The sequence below is a fragment of the Cibotium barometz genome, chromosome 38, assembly GCF_041138505.1.
Source record: "Cibotium barometz isolate CiBa-2024 chromosome 38, ASM4113850v1, whole genome shotgun sequence".
NCBI classification, from domain to species: Eukaryota; Viridiplantae; Streptophyta; class Polypodiopsida; order Cyatheales; family Cibotiaceae; genus Cibotium; species Cibotium barometz.
In genome coordinates this window covers 2,887,501-2,909,292 of record NC_141083.1, presented here as the reverse complement: position 1 = coordinate 2,909,292, position 21,792 = coordinate 2,887,501, and the positions used below count along the sequence as shown (strand labels likewise).

The following is a 21,792-nucleotide window of genomic DNA, read 5'->3' as shown; positions in this document are numbered from 1 at the left end:
TCTCCCCCCCCACACACACGTGCACTTCTCTTTTATTGTTAATTTTTGAAATTGAAACTTTAAATTAAATGAAAATTAGACTCTATATACCTGTCACTCACACTCTCTCTCCCCGACACACATATAGACATATATATATATATATATATATATATATATATATATATATCATACACACACGCACAGTGCACACACTCTCTCTTCGTTATTAGGAGCTCGTGAGGGGAGGGACCCCCTTGGAAATTTTGAAGGTAGCCTACCATGAGCTCCAGAGTCTGTTGCCTGTTCAAATAGCGTCTAGTTCTCATGAAGCCCTTCTAGACTCAAGCAGTACTATTTCCTGTTAGAGTTACAGTCCTGGGCACTGCCCATTGTACCACATATGCACACACTTTTTCCTTGTCACGTTTTTCCTCTCCACACGACTGTCTGGCTGGTTGGCCTACATGCATGCTTTCCTGTATATAAGGAGGGCCATTAAACTCCATAGCTGTAGCTGCCAGATGATAGCCGGCAGGTAGAGCTTGAAGCCCGTGGGTATCAACAAGGAGAGAGGTTTAGATTTGGTACTTGGTACTTGGTACTTGATTTGGTATCATGTTGAAACCTCGTACTTGCAATTGGTACATGGTACATGGTACATAAATTGGTACATGGTACATAGTACATGATATTGTAATCGTAATAGCTTATGTTGAGCTTGATACTTTGAAATCACGTGCTTTGAAACTTCATAGTTCAGATCTTTAAGCCTGAAAGTTAGCTTGAGTTGATATGTAGCGTAGAATCTGGGACCTCTGCAAAAATTATGAAAATCAAAAGCTTGTTAATATTAGAGCCTAACATAGAAAAACAGTCACTAGAACTGCGATAAAGATTCTGATTTGTCTCTATCTAGCTTTCCAAGAGCTTTTGAGAAATTGTTGATGCTTGCCAATCTTTTGCTTCTTTTGATGTGTTACGTGGCCTCGCCTCTTTCCTTGTTTATGGTTTGTTTTTTTTAAACATAAAGATAAATAAATAATGTTCTCGCAGATGCTTAGGCTAATTAACTTACCGACAAATAATTAATTGTTTGACAATAGACAAATTCAGTGATGCAACGAACATACGTCAATATATATCATCAACAAATATATGTACATGTTTCTAGAGTGTGTCCTCACATATACAAAACAGATCCCTAAGTATGATCACTACATGAGCCATCACTATACGAGTTGCTAGTATCAGACTCGTGATCACCATCACCATCACCACTGCCACCACCCGTGCCCCCACCCGCAACACCACCATCACCAGCGCCACCACCCGTGCCCCTACCCGTGATCACGCCGTCGATCCTCTCAGCCTCTCGGCGTCGCCCCTCGGCCTCCTGTCGAGCCACCTCTGTCATGTCATCCTCGCATTATTGCTCCTGCATTAGTTAGTGAAATTAAATAAGAACATATTACAGTTAACATGAAAATAAACTACAAAACAAAACAGTGATACCCACAAGTGGATTTGGCCTGTTAGCAAGTGTCACCTGCAAAGCGCGGTAGCCATAGTATGTGGCGTACTCCATCTCCTGCGCCGTAGGTGCACGACCATAGTCTTTGGTCTGCATCAAGACAGAACCAAAGACATTGATTTCTTCATTCAATAATATTACCTTTGAAAGTTAAAATTTGAACGGCCTATACTCACAAATGTGGCCACAAATCCATCTCGTCCCATCCGGCCTAGTCTAGATGTGTGACCAGCGTACGGCATCTGCCGACTTAGGCCCCTTCCCTTCTGTTGATTCAAGTGCTTCCCCGAGGCTCCGAGGGGCGGTCGAGAAGCCGGGAAAAGGCTTTACGCTTTACCCGATATCCCTGCTGAGCTGAGCCCTACGGGCAAGCAATTTCACCAGGCCCTCTACCACCAGGGGAGAACTTGTCTATCGGCAATCCGGTCCCCGGCCTCAATCATGGGGTTTTTGCCGATCAAAGAGGCAGGTACTGTGGGCCCTTTGCCCCACGCATTTAACCAGCAGCGGTGGGCGAATGCGTGGTTCACCGGTTCCACCGAATACTCTATTGATGTCGAGGCATAAGTGCGCTTGCCAATGGTGTGTGTGCTGTCCTTATTGGACTCAGGCTATTCCTTGTCCAAGCATCTGCACCCTCTTGCTGCACATGTGCGAGGGATGCGCCTTATCCATAGCCTGTATTGCATGGGGGGACCTCGCCTGACGCCAGCAGGGATCCCTTCTCCACTTGCAGTCTCTTTCGCGCTGCCGTCTTTGTAAATTTGATTAAACAAAATAACATAGATTAGAGAATAATTAGAATCAATCTAGCAAAGTTCATATTAATTGTAATATACATTAGCAAAGGCACACACCTTCTGCTGAGGAAAAGTGATGCGTAGGCGTCTCTCCTTGTTGCGGAAGTATTGCCATGTCTCCATGCACATATCAACCCTCCTCTTGTTTGTCGCCACCATACAGTAGCGTCTGTTTATTTTTCATATTACAATAAATGTTAGAATATACCATAGAACTTGTTAGATTTCAATGTTTTGTTTCTTTTATTGATTTTTTAACTTCGATCATTTGATAAATGACTCATGTTTTTATCGTACTTGAAAATCAGATTCGGACCAATCAGAGGGTACACCGCCACCTCCTACTGGTGGTGGTTGGGGTGCACAGAGTTCCAATACTGCACATGAACCCATTTACAATGATTTTTACTATGATGAGTCTATTATATGCTGGTGCGCTCGTTGTTGTGGCACATATCGGAGGCCACGAACGGGCGTGCTTTTCACATGAGATGACTCATGGTACTTTTGAGCGAGCACCACCACTTGAGGAGCGACATCGACCTATGGTATGTGACTATTCTCTCTTAGTTTTATTATTGGTTATTTTATAAATCAAAGGCTCATATATAATGCAACCATATTATATATGTAGGTATATTCACTTGATGACGAGGATGACTTCACTATCAGCGGTGCACATGTCCCTCGCACACGGCACGGACAGGTCATTTGTCAGTTTTGCAGCTCGAGGTTTCTCGACATCCTCTACCTCCTACTTTGGAGGCTGAGATGGGTGGAGATCATCCGTTGCCTACTCGTTTGCATTCTCTAGTACAGACGTATGATCGAAGACGATACGGAGGATGGCAGAGAGGATCACTTCCTTTAGATGGAGTGGTTTTTAGCTTCTGGGGCAATCGCTACATGATTGCTCCATCTACCATCAGTGGAGCAGGACGACGAGGCCTCTTTATTGCACACGATTTGCATGTGCCCCCTCGTTCAGAGGTCGCCCTTATGTCTTTTTGTGGACCTATATAGAGATGGGGTCCATGGCATCAGCTTACTCGCTACATTCAGAGCATGAGTACTTATGGGTTATGTCTCAATGCAGCCTCTCTTTCTGATAGAGGGATTACACATGCAGAAGGACAAAGACTCTATGTTGACGGAAGACCTTACTCTCAAGGAAACATAGCAGGTTTAATCAATAGTAGTCGAGGGATGAGTTCAAGAACCAATTGCGCGTTTGTGGAGTGTGAGAATAGCCATGAACCAGGACATATGAGTAGGGATGTAGAAAGATACATAGTTGTCAATGCTATTAGATCATTATGTGCTGGTGATGAATTGCTGATCAATTATGGATGACGTAGACCTCCATGAGCACCCTTAACAGATGAAGGTTGAGAGCTTCATTGTATACAATTCCTAATGTTATTTTGACCTCTTGTACCCTAATTCTACACTTTAATTTGCACCACGTTCTCTACTGTCGCTAATTTAATTTGATAATCGTCTTTTATTGTCTCTAACTATTTTGTATCTGTGATAATTATTGAATTCCATGAACATCTCTCTTTTCTTTTATATAGAAGCATGCTATTGATACAACTTTCTTTGGCTTCAAATATGTAGATTCCGGATTATGACATCGACAATATCACAAATTAACGTTCACATGACGTATCTCACATGTCAATAGAGTGCATGAGGATCCTACGTAGGAGTGATCCTAATGCATATGCAAGACTAAAGAAACAATATTCTCAGGACTTTAATGGGCGTAATGATATCTTTGATAACGACGACGATGGCATGTCTGATTTTATTGAGGATTGGTATCAAAATAATAGTGCGAGCGATATTCCTAATAACAACGAGAAGTATCTTCGAGAAGAAGCTCTAAAGCGTATCTACGCAGAAAGCCAACTGACACGACTAAGTGCAAGCTTACTTATTCTTAATCTTCAAAACCATTTTGGATGGAGTAATCTATCCATTTCAGCACTTTTGAAGTATGTAACAATCTAACATATTTTTTTGTTACATTCTAAACATGGTTGCTTCTTATTGATCATATTTTTAATGAACTTGCAAGCTACTCTCTCAGAAGTTCTTGCCGACAAGCAATTCCCTTCCTGCATCACATGATGAGGTGAAGAAGATGATAAGTAGTCTTGGACTTGACTATTCTTCTATACATGCATGTCCCAACGATTGTATTTTATATAGAGGTCAGTACGAGGATGGTGTGACGTGTCCAAAATGTCAAACGCCTCGTTATAAAGAGGAGAAAGGTAAGGTCCCTAGAAAGGTATTGAGACATTTTCCCTTGGCTCCACGCATAAAACATATGTTCCAAAGTCCCGAATTAGCTAAGCTTATGACATGGGGAGCAAAGCACAAGAGCAAAGATGGAGTAATGTGAATTCCATCAGATAGTCCTGCATTTGAGCATATTGATTTGCGATGGCCAGATTTTGCAAAAGAACCATGCAATTTAAAGATGGGTGTAGCATTAGATGGCGTGAATCCATTTTCAATGAGATCAAGTAAATGGTCTACATGGCCAGTGGTGGTAGTTATTAACTATAATCTACCCCCGTATCTCAGCATTAAGAAAGAGCATTTAATGCTCTCACTCTTAATTCCGAGAAAATGACAAGTTAAAGATCTGAACGATCTTCAAGATTTGTGGAGAGGGATTGATGTCATGGATATGTCTAGAAGCATTGGTCAAAGACAGTTCATTGTTCGTGGAATTTTAGCATGGACTATCCACGACTTTCCAGGATATGGGTTTTGCTCAGGTAAATGGTTTAAATATATATATTGTCTCATACGTTTGTACGATGTTCATTGCGCTAATCATCTTTGTTATGTTTTCCATGCAGGGATATGTACCAAGGGTTATAAAGCTTGTCCAATTTGTGGTGATTGGTTGAGATCGACTTATAGCAAAAACCTCAACAAAAATATATATCTTCGACATAGACGATTTTTATCTGAAGATCATTATCTACGAGACAGAAGGCAAGCCATACATTTTAATGGAAAGGTAGAAGAAGGGAGATGTCAATACCAATGACACCGAAGGATTGGTATCTAAAGTGGACTGTTGGACCCGCTATCGATCCGGAGTCAGAGATCATAAGCGGCGATGATGATGACGCTATAAAGAAGCGAGCGAGAGGAAAACGTGCTCTAGCTCAAAGTCCTTCGATATGGTATACTTTGGAATATTGGAAGGATTTGAGGATATGTCATCTTCTTGATCCTATGCACATATTCAAGAACGTTGGTCATTCGTTATGGCAACACCTCGTTGGCTTGAAAGACACAGCGGTAGCAAGAAATGACTTAAAGGATCAAAACTCAAAGCCCAATCTATGGCCACTTTATGATGAAACTCGACGTGAGACAACCTACGAGCCTGCCCCATGGGTGCTCAAGACAGAAGAGCTGGAGACTATCAACAAGAAGATTCAGTCGATTCGTACGCCTACAGGATATGGAGCATCTTGTCGAAACATGTTCACTCTAGATGACAAGAGCTTGTCTAGTTTAAAAACACATGATTGGCACAATTTTGTGAAGGTAAATCTATCCAGATCTTTGTAAGTATTTATTTTCTTGCATGTTTTGTTGATCGGATTAATCATGTATGCAGCATGTTCTACCCCTTGTTATTGATGGATGTACTACAAGAGGAGTCTGAGATGTAATATATCACCTTGGATCGCTTGCAAGGTATTTATCGGTCATTAATTTTTAATATAAAATTTTATTTCATATCTTCTTAATTCAAAAACATCTCTCATATCTTCTTTCTTTTACTGATAGATGGATTACATCTAAAGAGATTGCCAAAGGGTCAATTCCACAAAAGAAGCGTGAATGTATAGAGCTTCTTTGTTTAATGGAAAAGGAATTTCCAACCTCCTTTTTTGATATCAAGGTTCATCTTCTAATCCATCTAGTGGACGAGATAGAGCTCGCTGGTGTTGTGAGCACTCGATGGATGTTTTGGGTCGAGAGATTTATGGGAGTATTGAAAGGTTATGTACGTCAAAAAGCAAGACCAGAGGGTTCTATGGCGGAGGGATGGATGCTTGAAGAATGCATGTATTACGTTTGTGAATACCTTGAGAAAACCGATTCTGAAGCTCCACGTGTATGGACAAATGAGTCGTCTTCTACCATGTCAGACGAGATATTGTCCGATAAGGGAGTCCCTTTTCGACTTAAGGTCCAAGATAAATTGGATATTTCTACTTTCATTGTCTATAATAGCGAATGCATGCAACAATTTATTGATGAGTACGAGAAGGAACTTCCAAGCAAACGAGTTGGCAGACGTAAAAAGAGGAGATCCAGACGTCAAACCAATGTAAATAACGACGGGGACGTACCTACTTTCATGGATTGGTTATACACCCGTATGCAACGGGCGGTTAGTGATCATGAGCCAATCTCAACGGAACAAAGAGAGTTTATGATCGGGTGTGAAAGACAGGTAACTCGTTGGGTTTTGAAAACTCTGAACTAAACAAATGAATCTCATTTTTTTTTATAATTTATTTATTGGTCTAGGCTTGAATGTATACCAACATGTGGGCTTATGGACAACATCTTCGGATAAAATCTATTGACGACTTACGTCTAACTCAAGATTCTTGCGTTGTTGCCTCTTTCAAGCAATTATCACGTGCAAGTTCAAGAGACACAAATCTTATTGCGACAGTGAACTTGGTTACGTGGGAACCATAGTCGGCATTTATGAAGTATCGTATCGTATCTTCAAGCAGGTAAATGACATCTCTCTTCATGCAACAATGACATGTAGATTTCTTGAAGCTATACATAATTCTAAAGTTTTGATTCGTGTATTTTGACAGGTGGTTTTGAAGGTGGATTGGTTTCGTGCCGAGTATAAAGGCAATAATGCCACAATAAAAAGAGAACCGTCCAGATTTTGGTCCGTCGACTCCTCGAAGTTATTGCGTGCAACAAAAGAGCCTTACATTCTGCCAACTCATGTTGAACAAGCGTTCTGCAGTCCCAGGAGTAGGAGGTTGAGCTCCAAGTACAGGTCGTGCTTGCTCTTGTGTCATCGGTGGCTTAAGTTCAAAATTAGTATACTGTTGATGCATTTGTGGAGCCACTGCACCCCTTTGTTGCTCACGCTCTTGTCTCATTCTTGCAATGCGAGTACATTCCTATGTGGTGTGGGTATAATTCCAAGCATAGGCCTGGCACCACTTCTTTGTGGGTTGGTTTGTGACTAGAGGAGAAAAGGTATTACATTCTTCGGTTTTATGGTTACCGCCACATGCTCCACAAAGATGAGGACCTGTAGGTAGTACACTCCTCATTCGTTGGCTGTTGTTGTGGCTGCATGGGTGGGCGATAGGTTTGTCCTAATCTCCTTAGTACTAGGTTAGCTATCTGGTCTGGATTTAGTAGTGTGCTAGACCCTGAACTTTGGTCATCACCCCACTGATCTCTAGGTTGCACCTCAGGGCCAGTACCATCTTGGAATTTGAAGTTATCTATGAAATCCATAGCATCATGGCAACACTCATTGAAATTTGTATGCTTCTTTGCATAGAGATGTGTGTGCAGTGTTGAATTTTTGAGTCCTTTTAAGAAGAGAGAAATTAATCGACTCTGGGTGGGCTTCTCATCTTCTGGGCAATGATTAATGTACTGCTTCATCCTATTTACACAGTCTCTAACACTCTCAGTCTTGCCTACTTGAAAGAGTAGATGTTTGCTACTGTGTCATGCTGAATCCCCATCAAGGAAAAAGCAGCAATGAATCTCTCTTCCAAAACTCGTAAAGAAGATTTGTCTGAAGCCTCTAGTGCCTGAAACGATGAAAGACAATAAGGGTAAAAAAACACCAATCTAGCATAATGGATTTAATCACTACAAAAGGGTGGGCAAATGTGAAAGGCCACTAATCTAATAACACTAATGGATTCAATCAATACTAATGGATTCAATCACTATAAAAGGGTGAGAAAATGTAAAAGGCCAATGTGAAAGGTCCAATGATTAGGCTTAAGAAAACACTAATCTAGCACTAATGGATTCAATCAATACTAATGGCGCTTCAATCCAAGAGAGAAACGATGGAAGAGTGAAAATGATGCAAGACAATGAGGGTTAAAAAAAAACTCGTAAGCCTTTTATTATCTGGATCGAATGTCGAGTATCACAAGTTTTAGGGTTGGAAAAATAAATGACCAAGATTTACATATAGTTTTAGGGTTGGAAGACATGCATGACTCTCATTTGTTGGAAGTATCTTGATCGAGATATATAGATGGTTGAGATTACATCCATGTATCTTGCTCGAGATATATAGATGGTTGAGATTACATCCGTGTATCTTGATTGAGATACATTAATATTGAGATCGCAAAACGTATCTCGATCTGGATGATTGAGATCACATTGACATATTTTGATTAAGATATCTAGAGAGTAGAGATCACATTTCCATATCTCGTTCAAGATATGAGGATGGTAGAGATTGCAATTGTGTATCTTGATCATAATTGTGTATATGTGGATGGCATAGATCACTATTGAATATCTTGATCAAGATACCTTGATGGTTGGGATTGCATGTTGGTATCTCGATTAAGATACATGCTCGATGTCATGAGAGGCATGGTTACATTTTATGGCATTACAGTACATGGGCAATCTAGATTCGAGTGGTGGTTATGTGTATGTTGATAAGATTCTTTGTGGCATTGACGTGGTTTTTCCAATCAACTAGCTATCTTGATTGAGATCCCCTAAGTGGCGATGTGTTGTTGTGAAATGGATCTTGATTGAGAAAAGTGAGCCCTCCAGAGGCTTTGCGTGATGATGCTTGGGATCTTGATCGAGATATTGGGCTATTGTCTCGGAGGGCACATGTCATGCTGTGAGTGTTATTAATATCTCGATCAAGATACCCCATTGATACCCCCACCCGTGACTTTGCCCACTTGCGTTGATGCCCTATTTCCCTTGAGAGTGAGTGAAAGTGATCACCCTTACCAGTATGGGCTTCCCAAGAAGGAGGCCAATTAGTAGAACATCTCTTCTAGTTAATGTAAGAAGGTACCTCTCTCATTTTGTGTTTAAACCCACTCATTTTATTTCTACCCTTGTGTAAAACATCAAGCCCTAAGCTAACATTGTAGCCTATGAGGCACTTGATAGACCACTGTAACAAATGAATAAGTGCAGATCTAGTGTATGTATGGTGTTAGTAGTTCATCACTTGAGGGGGATTGTTGAAATAGCAAGTAATGTTGGGTAAATGCTAGGAGCAACAAGGGGAGTGCTGCATCAATCGCATGAGTTGCATAAGTCATAGAATATGGTTCAAAGGGATCCCAAATATGAAGGAATGTTGGAACGTTCAGCTCAGGTGGTGGCCAAAAGTAAGCACTGAAGAAGGTGGGAAAGAGGCCAAGTGGGTGCTCATCACTTCAAGAGAGATGGTGGAAAAATCACGGCAGCTTAATCAAGCTTATAGGTCACAATTAGTGGCTATAATGGAGATTTACTCAAGTCTATAAAAAGGCCATCTATCTAGTGGATTATTCTATGAGCTTTTTGCTAAACCTCTTGCTTTGTCATTATGCTCTATTAGCTTTATCATTAGTCTTAATATCTTTCTAGCCATTTCTAGCCATTTTTACACACCTAATCCTATCTAGACATGAAATTCATGTTAGCCACAATGTTTTTTCTTGAGAGGTGTGGACCTCATTAGGGCACCTGCCTTTCATACCTTTCACAATGACAATTACTATAGTAAACAATTTCTAATCCATGGCCGTTGGTTAATTTGAGGCAGAGTTTTTTATTGGATCTAAACCTATGGTGTGTATGCTTTATTTGACCCCCAAAGGTACAATGAGAGAGCATCATCCTTGGAAGGGGATGGATTGTGGCCCACAGATTGCATTCTCCATTGGTGAAGAAAGATTGTAACACTCGAGCTCCCCTACAGAATGGATACTGCATTGAAGAGCGGTTCTCGCTACCGTGCAATATAGTGCTCATAGAGTACTACCGATCAACAAATGTGTTGAGAAACATAATGTCAATCCGAGGACTCGACCCGATTAGTGCATGAAGGCTTATCCCTTGCGGGAGAGCTCACATCCACGAACCACCACTTGACGATTCAACCATTCAAACACCTCAATCAATCTCTCAATCCCTTAAACCCACTACACTAATCAAGAGAACAAGCAATGCATGGCAATCTCATAATCCCATTCAAACATTGATTAAATCTTAGGTTTCCCTAATGCAAGCAAACCCATAAGCGTGCATCTACTAACCCACAAGCTTAAGCAAGCATAGAATGTAACATTCACAAACCCACAAGCTCATAGAGAGAGTCTATCCATGAATAACTCATTGCCAATGAAGTGGGCAAGAGCTTGCATCAATGGAGACTACACACACACACACTTCAAGCATGCATACACAAGAGAGAAAGAAGCATTCAACTAATCATAGATTAATCTACTTCAATGATGCTAAAAGAGATTAAGAGAAAGAAGTGGAGCTATACTCATTGATTAATGGAGCTTGATGCTTATTAGAGTATAATAGAGAGAGTTAGAGAGTTGCCATAGCTTGAGAGCTCAAGAGCTTCACTCAATAGCTTATGAGAATGGCCAAAAAACGTCCTCTTTCTTTAGCTAACATCTCTTTTATAGAGATGTCACTAACCCTAGGCCTCTTTCACACATGGGCGGACAACCCCATAAGTGAGCCTTGCTTAATACACTTAGAACTCTCATTTAGAACCCACATTGGCCTAAAATGATTTACATTAAACTTCGGCACAAAAATATGGAAAAATTATGTGCGTCTTTATGTTCCCATGGCTACAATCCCGCTCTCTCGCATTAATTGCTTCCGCCCTCCTTCCATAATCCGTGTTCCCGTGAGTGTTCCCATGGAACAGTACCCTTGTAAGCACCCCGAACACATCAACATCCCAAGCCTTGTCCTCCACTTACAAGCCACCACCTTAGGAAATCTCTAATACTACACAAAAACCTCAGCTTGCTGCGTCGAACCCATTCTAAAGATCCAAAACCTCATTGAAGACGACGACGAAGACCACCCCCAGGGAGTTCACTAAGCAGGAGTGGGTATAAGAGTATCCTAGCCATCCGAGGTAGACACCTAGTCAAAGACTTGGCAGCCACCATTTGGCCTAAAGCCTCACCAACGAGATGAAGGACCCTTCAGGGAGGTCACTGAGCAGGAGTGGGTGTAAGAGTACCTTAGTCAACCAGGGTAGATTTCACACCCAAGCAAACAACCACCATTTGGCCCAAAGCTCAGAACCAAAGCCCAACCATGAGCAAAGATCAACCAAGCGGGAGCCCCATGCAATAGAGTTCTACCCAAACATTGAGCCCTGTTGGATCCCCGTCAAGCTGCTAGAAGCCCATGGCTTCTACGAAGGGAACCTGTTTGTTTGGTTCGCCCAAGAACCCTGCCATCAACATAACCCCTAAAGCCAGAAAGATCCAAGTGATGACCTTAGTATCCAATACCCCTTCAAAAGTCAATGCCTCGTTGGATCCCCCAAAAATTTCTAGAAGCACAAAAAATCTATGAAGGGAACCATCAATCTGGGTGCCAAGATCAAAGAAACATGTGCCTTAGACCTTTGTAAATGTGCCCTTGAACGACAAATCCAAGTGGGTATGGAGACTCAAGGCCCTACCTCCAATGCCATCCCCAAAGTCTAAGTAGGAATGGAGTGCAATGGCACCACCCCCGGATGTACGTGTGAGACCCGCCAATGAAGTAGGTGGAACAAACCTTGGTCATGCCACTAAGCCCGTGCATAGTGTGGTCGCACCCCTGACAATTCTAATTTTAGATGAGTTACCCAGGGTGCCAAGTGTTTCATTGTGCCTCACATGTGCTCCCTAAATCCAATGGGATCCCCATGGTCTTGCAACACCCCCATGCATCATGCCACAACATTAACTCGCGAGCTGGAAGGCCAAAGTTCAGAGAAGCGCACCAACAAAGTTGATGGTAGTGGTGTCCGAGCTTTTGTCATGGGTGGGCAAGCGATTCTCTACCCTCACCCTCGCTAAGCTCGCGCACAGTAAGCCACTAACACTAAGACCATGTTGTACATATGTAGTTCCCCTACTCAAGTGTACAATTACTATCTTAACTGGGAATGAGAACAAACACAAAGCCCAAAAACATAATCAGAAACATCAAAAAACAATTAAAAACATACACATGCACATGCTCACACCTTTGCACACTTGCACACGCACTTACAACGTGCACACATTCACATGCATGTGTGCCCACTCTCACATATCATGTGTGCACACCCAACCCATGCATGCGCACACGCATCCACCTTTTCACATCACGCATGCACTCACGCTGCACTCGCACGTGGACACGTAACACATGCACATGGGTGTATCCACTTTTACCCAAATTTCGCACACGTGTGCACACCCATTTGCAACATACATATACACATACATTTTACATATTTGCACCTCCTGCACATGTATTCACATGCCTAGGTGCACACCCCCACATACCTTTGCACATGCAGACTCACATGTGCCCACATGCATGTGCATGCACATACGTTTGCACCTTGAGCATGCACGTGCACATGCACTTGCACCCTGCACGTGCACGCGCATTCACCCGCACGTGTACACCCATTTACACCTCGTGCATTTGATAACCATTTGCACCTTGCACATGCACATGCGCACACACTTTCACACATTTGCACTTCCTGCATATGCATGCATGAAATCGACATTTGCACGCGCACACCCACCTTGCACCACCCCCATATCCATTCACATGTGCACATATATGCGTATGCACACACTCTTACACATTATAGTGTGTGTATGCACGCGCACATGCACACTCACTTAAATATTTGTACGTACACACTCTCACTCGCACACGCATGTGTACCACACCCATATTTGCACTTGCACGTGCACCCACCTTCATGTATGTGCACATGCACACTTGCATTCATGTGCACCCTCGCACGTGCCACATAAGCGTGTGCACATTCATTCATGCATGCACAAAGCTGCTCCCCTCTTTCTCTAGCCCCCCTCTCTTCTTTTTTGATTCACCAATATATTTATATATACACATATACGTACGTACGTACGTACCTACATACATACATGCATATATATATATATATATATATATATATATATATATATATATATATATATATATATACATATATATATATAAAAAGCACCCTGCCTAATTCTCATTAAAAAAAATATTTATAAAAAAACCCCTCCCCAAATTTTCAATTTATTTATTTAAAGAAACTCCCCCTTCCCCCTTCTCATTTTCAACTTATTTATTAATTATATTAATAAATTACTCCTTAGCGCCTCTCTGATCCAGCCGCCTGCGTTCTGCCTTGCATCTTGCATCCCCGCCACTGCTGCCTCTGCTCCTCCTGCGACTCGCCCTGCAGTCGATGCATGCTCCTCTTCTCGTTGCCTCTCCACACTGCCGCTTCAAGCCACCATCTTGTGCTCCTCTGCTCGTTGCGTCTCGACGACGCTACTCTCCAAGCTCCAGCTGGAGCAGATCGTCACTACCATCCCTACCATCCATTTCAATAGGGAGACTTGGGCTGCTGGAGGCCAAGACAAGGTCGGCCCTTTGTGGAGGCTAGGGATGAGCTATATAGAATGCTAACAAGCAGGATCTCCAGAATGCCCGCAATGCGCCAAAAATCACAGATATGCTGGGCATGCACTCACTGCGTCAGCGCAATTGGTATATTCAGATCTTTCTGAATGTATGGCCTGGCTCCCTAGCGTCATGGTAATCTTGTTTGTAATTCCTAATAGTAGCGAAGTGAGGACACCGGCGCCTCTGCCGGGCTCCGTTGGATGCATGTGTGTGAAAGAGGGTTGGTGGTATTTTCTAGTTCAGTTTTCCCTCTCGTGTCATTTCTTAGATCTTTAGCTCATTGTAATCGCAAGGCCATGCAATGTGGTTAATGTGAGGTAACCTTATGCATGGGATAAAGTTTTGGAAGTCTTTTTTGGAGGAACATCAGATTTCTTCCACATGCCAGGATTTTAATACATGCCCTTTCCCGCCCAAGGGTATGGTGTGTGATAGAGTGGTTGAACGGTATTATGTTAATGTTAGGTGTCATTTTCATTTGTGTGTGTGTATGTATAGCAACCATGTAGAATCGGGGTTGGTGTGAATATAAGAGAGAGCATGCATGTGGATGAGAGAGCTTGGGAGAAGGACGGAGAGAGAGAAGGCTTTTGTAGATTTATGCATCTACAGCCATGAGTCCATGCATTAACTCCCATTGTGCACCTGTTGTGTGTGTGAGGAAGCTTGTGTACTAAGAGAAAGCCAGAGAGAGGGAGAGAGAGACTGCATGCATGCTCTTTATTGCACCTATATTGAAAGTGAGAACATAAATTTTTAATGAATAAATATTCAAGGTGTAAGAGAGAGAGAGAGAGAGAGAGAGAGAGAGAGAGAGAGAGAGAGAGAGAGAGAGAGAGAGAGAGAGAGAGAGAGAGAGAGGACGGCACCACCTCAACATCATTACCATCATCGGCAACACCACCGTCATACCAACACAAACCCAGCCTCTTCAATGCCATCACCGAAGTTCCCACAAGCTACTGGCCCCGATGATCTCTCCATGCCACCCACATCGAATTAGGGGGCACACCGCTGCAATGCCCCCCCAGCTCCGGCCTCTCCAACAACAACCCAAGACTTCAAGTTAAGCAAGTGACATCTAAGCCGATACCCTGGAGGAGAAAGCCACTGGGTTAAGGCACCATACCTACTGGAAACTTCAAAGCCCTATCACATTATCCGTTGCACACACGGCAAGGCCAAGCTCCGCCAACAAGCTCTGGCCTCCTCAAAGCCACCGACAAAGCTATAACCCCTTGGTAATAAGGAGACTAAGATATTGGCATGCCAACTCCCAAGCCGGCATAACCACAAGCAACCCTCGAGGCCTAAGAATCATCAATGCCTTTGATGATCCCGCAAGGCCACTGATATACCAGCAAGCTTAAAGCACCGCCCGACACCCGACACCACAAGTAACCACCTGGTAGATCAAACCTACCATTGATAACAAGGCAACAACACCCAACACCGCCCACCATGAAGCCACTAGTGAGAAGAAGACCTCATCCAGCTTGCAGGAATCCAACAAGCGAAATCAACGTAATGCAGATGTTCACGTTCTTGATAAACCTATAAGTGAAGGTAAAACGCTTCTCCCCCTCCTTTTACTGACCATTTTGGCTCCCTACTGAGTGGGTAGAGTGCTCCCTATGGAGGATAGAGCCGGTACAACTGGGTTTATTTGTAGGTACCCTCTAAGATGGTCTAAAAAGCATTCTCAAAAAGTCCAAAATATTCCACCTGGATAGTCCAAAACCCTTTCCAAATCACCATGCCATGTCACACGTGCCTGACACTAACATGGCACTACCCACATAACAACTGTCCAGTTACCAACGTCTCAGAATTTATTCCATTGCACAAGGAACCTTTGCATACATATCATGACAGACAACCCTATATCCACATCATCACGTCTACGTAGGAAGCCAAAAAAGCGGCCTTTAGAATTTATTCCATTACACAAGGAACCTTTGCATACATATCATGACAGACAACCCTATATCCACATCATCACGTCTACGTAGGAAGCCAAAAAAGCGGCCTTTAGATCTTTCGCATCCATTTGTTGAAAAGTCCCTCATCATTCAGGACAATTCATGCTCCCTCGACCCTAAAATGTTCCACACCGTTCAAGGTTGTCCTCCCATGCCAAATATCTAGTACAACCCATCGGGAATCCTCGGACTATACCATATAGTCTACTTTTATCTTGAACAAGCCCTTGCAACAACCAATGAAGCCACCATTCAGACCATCCATGTGGCTTACCTACTACGAGTCATCTCTCTGGAGGATGAGGCACATGAGGCCTTTGCATTTTTCCAAAGCCATAATCTTGAAGATGAGGAGGATGACCTTGACGAGTTTTTAGAAGGAGCCTAGGGTGAGCACTAGTCTTTTGGAGAAGAAGCTCCGAGAGCCAATTATGCTTCCTTGTCGGGCAATTTGGGCGACAAAGCAAATCCCCTTGTTGAGTGGAAGATCGATCACTCGCGGCACACTAAAGGAGGCTAGCACTTTGTTAATTGCAGGGACTACCTAGTCGCATGTCACATAGACCTAGTCGCATGTCACATAGGAGTCCAACCCGAGTGGCGCATGCCCTATCTCTTTAGTGATCACCAAATGTGGTGGGAATACATGGCCGCACCTGTAATGAAAAAGTAGATTTAGTATGCACATGCACATGGTGGATGGGGCCTAGGCACTTGGGCTTAGGGTCATTTACATGTGTACTTTTGGGGACCTTGGACTATATTAGGTATAAGACTCATGGATATTGTACCTTTTTTATCTTTTTATCATATGGACATCTATGTCTTCTTGGAGCTCATGCCCAAGCTTCGATGGTGACCTTCACCCATATATTGGACTCCATGTAAATGATGTCCCGTGTTCCCGACTCCATGTTAATGAGTCTTCTTTCTCTTTCCTCCCTTCTTTCATTGGTATCAGAGCTGATCTTTGATCCTAGTTTAAGTTTTCCTAATCGCGAATCAGTGAAACCCTAAAATTTTAAAAACCCTAAATTCTATGTTTTTTTTCCAATTGACCGAGCGACAAACCAATAAGGTTCATCATATATGGCTTGTAGACTCTCCTACAAAATGACCAACATTTAGAAAAGGTAATACCAACATTTGAAAAAGGTGGTACTCCTTGTGACACTTGGAATTCGAAATTCTTTTATTATCGGCTAAGTTTGCAAAGTTGCACTTTGCCTTAAGTTAGCCATAACATTTTTAGGCGCCAGGAAGAAAAACTTCCCCATTCTGTGATCTCAGCATTGTCTTCCCAGCAACACTTCGCTTGCGAAAATGGTGAGCCTTTCCTCTGCTCATGGCCTTCCGATGAAGCTTTCCTAAGCTTGACCGGAACCAGCAGATGACCTTGTGCTTTGCAATGAAATTGTTTCTTTGCTGTTCTGCGTTTCTGGGCATTAATTTAACTGTAGGGTATGGAGACTTAAGATTTCACAATTTCTGTGCATTTTACTTCACAGTTTCTGGTGCGATTTGGTAGTGTTTCGAGATATGGGATTGTACAATTTCTGTTCGCTTTCGCTTGACAATTTCTGTGCAGTTCGCTTGACAATCTCTGTGTTGATCATTTCACGTCGTCTTTAACTCCACAATTGCAGCCTAGTTTCTGAGCAGTTACTTCACAAATTTTCAGTCTAATTTCTGTTGCGTTTCCATAGTAAGGTCTTGATTTCTGTACACCGTCTCTGTAGTTTTGGATTGCAAAGTCTGAAACTTTTTTCTTTGTTAGGAATTGATAATCAAACGGTTTCTGTTCTCAAAATCTCTCAGTGTATTGATTCAGGTGGCTGCCGTACAAGCGGCACAAGCCGTCAAGGAGGTCACTCAAATAACAGAGCAGCATTCTTTGCAGTTGGTAAGCTCCGCGACCAGGACTGTTTTAAGCAAGGTGTTTCGCCTCATTATTAGTTTTGAGTGACAAACATCTCAATTGACAAGGGGCCGGAGGAGTCTTCACGGCTTCCTAATTATTCCAACTAAGATGTTACCCAAAGGGAGATCTCGTACAAGTTTTCTTTTTTCCCTGATTGCGTGTACCTTAGATTAAGGCTTCTCAACCCTTTCAACTAAGATCTTTAACTGGTTTAGTAATCGTTATTCGAAGAGAGTCACTCCTCGGAATCATCATTTATGCACAGTTTGCATGTTTCCCTCCAGTCTAATTCTATACTTATTGTGGACATCAGACAAGAAACCTTCTACGCATCGCAATTTTTCACATCAGCTACATCAGAGGACTCTTTCCGGAGGAGTACTTCCGCGACACCAATGTGGAATCACTTAATGGTAAGATAATTTGGCTCGATGGTAAAGCCCTGATGCAGGATGATCGTGTAAAGTACCCCGCGTTTAATTAAATTCATCTCTTCACATAAGTCGTTAACTATGTTATGTGCGGATCAAGCAGATATGAAGGTCAAGAAGCTCCTGCCTATGGACCTAGAATCAAGAAGGCTAATCGACTGGATGGAAAAAGGTAAGAAATTGGGAAAGGTCCATCCTCTCGGACCTACTGGCTGCTGGTTTGGATTCTTGGGAATGGCCAAAATTTGAAGCTAATTTTTGTGAAACTAGTAGGGCGTCAAATGTTCAGAAAGGCGGCAAAACATATCAAACTTCTGAAGGCTATCTGTGATATTTTGCCTCCATTTATACATAGACCAAAATGCGTCATATATTCCATTATTTGTTCAGGTGTTTACGATGCTTTGAAGAAGAAATACCTGAAAACTATGCTATTCATTCTCTGCGAAGGAGACAATGGTCCGACAATCGAAGAATACTCTTGTAAGGGGACTCTTTAGCCATGGAAGATCTGCTCTGACATTAAATGCGATTACGTATCCTGATTGTACTCTTTGTAAGCAAACTGGCTTAATAAATATAGATAGCAGATATCCTGCCTGTTTTGAGAGGAAATGATGCTCTTGGTCAGATTATATTCTCTGATGCAATAGCTGCTGTCGTCTGTGTTTTTGATCTGGTCTGTATGTAAATAATAATTGACTCATGTACAGTCTCCTTCGATTATTCTACAACCTCAGAAGAGGTATTTTCTGTGCATATGGCCAAAAATGGACGCCACAAGAAGACCTTAAAAACAGGCGGCGCAGCTGAGGTTAACCATGAACAAATGAGGTAGAAATTGCCAAAGTTTTGAAATGTGTGATCACTTCCGGTCTCTGCAGAGACTCCTTTGACAGTGCTTCGTACAGGAAATCGGCATGCAAGATGATCAGAACTCTGGTGACTCTGATGCGAACTCTGAATGGAGTCCCAAACGAGGTAGAAAAGTGTTCATTTTCTTCATACTTTTGTCAGGTAATGCTTGCAGTTGTTGAGTTTAAACTCCATGATTCGTCTCTTCTCACTGAGAATATGTTGGCGCTGTTTTCTGTTGTATGTGGCAGCGGACCATACTAGTGAAATTATATTATTATGACGACGTTACAGTGAGTCGACTCTTACATGTTTATTCCATAAGAGAGGGATTAAGGGATTTAAAAAGCTTTTATCTGTATGCTTCTGGTTTGTTTCACTTCCTCTGGCATCACATGCTGCAGCCAGTAGAGTACGAGCCACCTTTCTTCCGATGCTGCACTTTCGATGAGAAGAGTCCTTGGCGGCAACCTCCATTTCAGATGAAAGCAGGAGAAGTTAATAGCAGATATTTCACTTTCTCTCTAAAGGTAATCTTGTCTAATTTCTCTCTTATCAGATTGGGCTTCGTTGAAAATGTTTTTATCCCCTTTTTCGTTTGTTCCTTAAATTGGCTCAGGCAATACTGGCAGTTAAGGTCTTCATTATTGCGCAGGTGAAAAGCACACTAGATCCGTGTGAAGATGAGATTGAACAGAACAGCACAGGTGTGCCTGCAAGCAGTGGCACATCTGAAACCTCTAGCGATTCCGCAAACTCAGATGGCCGCGATCAGGACGGAAACCTTGTAAGTTTTAGTCCTATCATTGATATATTAGTCACGTATGCAATCCTTCACATATTCATGTAAACTTCTGTCGAGCACAATCCTTCACTCTATTCATGTAACATTCTGTCGTGCACAAAAAATACCTGAACTACACCAAGTATAAAGGTGCAATTTTTTCCCCTGCAATCTTCGATGTGTATATTTACCGTCCAGCACCATCCTGCAGGGCATCGAAGATGACACAGGTCTCTCGAAATCTGTATATGCGAAATACAAACAATCTGCAGTTATCCTGTCCTCAAGTGAATAAACCTTGAATGAGAATTTTCAAATCTTTTTTCTTTCCCCTATAACTGTTTACTTGGCAACAGATAATTGTACTTCCAGGAAAGTCACAAAAGGCACGGCCCACTCATTAGAAGACGACGGTATGTTTCACGATTACTGTTATTTTCTTGAAAATTCAGGGCGCACAAGCGAGTAAAGTTCTTCAAAGACAGTTTCTGATGAGAGTTCACTTATTTTTCAGAAATGACACAAGATTTGGAGCAGGAGACCTCCAACATGGAAAGCGTTAAAGAATGGTTGCTTTCTCGAACTGCAATGGTCACTATCCACATAACTGACCTTCTGGCAAATTTCCCGGAGATTTCAGAGGTGATTTAATGTATGGCTTAATCAAGTCTTTTTTGAATTCTGTTAATATGAATGCGTATACAGATCCACTGCACAGTATATGGTGAGTCCAATTATCTTTTCGCTCATGATTTCCTGATGATATTTTAATCGCATGTTTTTGGACTGCTTATCTTTGCAGCAACATACAGAAGGTGGCTCCTCTACACGATGCACAAAACTCAAGAAAATGGGGAGTTCTCTACAATGGGAAATTTTGTGCACATATTTGGTGTTTATAGATGAATGATGGCTTTGCACTTTTTGCCTCTGTTTCTGTTTTGACAGAACTTTTAAATCGGATGGTGAAGGAAGGCTTTTTGATCGATCTTGGAAAAGACAAGTACAAAATTAATCAACGAGCTCAGGTAGGAGTGCAAAGTCTTTTCTGATAAGCAACTAACTGATGTTTGGGGAAGCGCATGGAAACCGAAAGCAAGCACGGATTTGTTTCTGGCTATACCTCAACGTGCTCAATGACCGTCAAAAAGTCCGATGATCAGGTGGATGATTACTATGAGGCTGAAAAAAGTCAACAAGCAGACAAAGATCAACCTGAAACTCAGGAAGGCATTAAGGAAGAAGATTCCATGTATTTAAAGGTTAGAAACTTAGATGTTGACTGTGTAACAATTTGATATTGGTGATGGGCTTAATTGTGTTCGTCGATTTCTACAAAGACCTGAGGGCAATTTGCTATAGGCTCTATACTACGCTCTGCCATTGGAATATGTAACTATTAGTCAACTGCAAACCAAATTGGGAGATGAAGTGAATCATTTGGCCACCCGTAAGCTCATAGAGAAGATGGTGAATGAAGGCTATGTTGAAGGAACTGCAACGAATCGAAGGATTGGTAAATCTTTGCTACCGCGTTGTAATTTCAACACGCAGGTATGGTATTCAGTTGTGAGACCGAAGTTCATGGGCTCTTGTCTATCATTTTCTATAGGTCGTCGAGTAATCCACTCTGAGCAAGCAGACAAGAAACTTCAAGAATTACGTGTGGCATTGAATCCCGGACGATCACTAAGTCAGGTAATAACATAGGGCTCAGGTCACAAGCATTCGAGGTCAGGA

General features: G+C 42.2%; 1 protein-coding gene and 1 pseudogene across 1 annotated transcript in view; both read left to right on the top strand.

Annotated features, from left to right (window-relative positions):
* Positions 1-3,084: 3,084 nt before the first annotated feature.
* On the top strand, positions 3,085-3,705 carry LOC147616240 (uncharacterized; annotated as a pseudogene).
* A 13,561-nt stretch (positions 3,706-17,266) lies between these two features.
* ASY1 (DNA-binding HORMA family protein) overlaps positions 17,267-21,792 on the top strand; it is a 5,675-nt gene continuing 1,149 nt past the window's right edge. The window contains exons 1-18 of the mRNA XM_086777021.1: positions 17,267-17,387; positions 17,893-17,964; positions 18,296-18,395; positions 18,517-18,585; positions 18,804-18,896; positions 19,127-19,247; positions 19,325-19,394; positions 19,520-19,561; positions 19,673-19,798; positions 19,924-20,055; positions 20,264-20,282; positions 20,409-20,465; positions 20,567-20,694; positions 20,855-20,867; positions 21,001-21,080; positions 21,216-21,314; positions 21,415-21,568; positions 21,665-21,750. Of these exons, the coding sequence (XP_086633147.1) occupies positions 17,385-17,387; positions 17,893-17,964; positions 18,296-18,395; positions 18,517-18,585; positions 18,804-18,896; positions 19,127-19,247; positions 19,325-19,394; positions 19,520-19,561; positions 19,673-19,798; positions 19,924-20,055; positions 20,264-20,282; positions 20,409-20,465; positions 20,567-20,694; positions 20,855-20,867; positions 21,001-21,080; positions 21,216-21,314; positions 21,415-21,568; positions 21,665-21,750 (1,464 nt within the window). The 5' untranslated portion in view covers positions 17,267-17,384. The remainder of the gene's footprint in view (positions 17,388-17,892; positions 17,965-18,295; positions 18,396-18,516; positions 18,586-18,803; positions 18,897-19,126; positions 19,248-19,324; positions 19,395-19,519; positions 19,562-19,672; positions 19,799-19,923; positions 20,056-20,263; positions 20,283-20,408; positions 20,466-20,566; positions 20,695-20,854; positions 20,868-21,000; positions 21,081-21,215; positions 21,315-21,414; positions 21,569-21,664; positions 21,751-21,792) is intronic.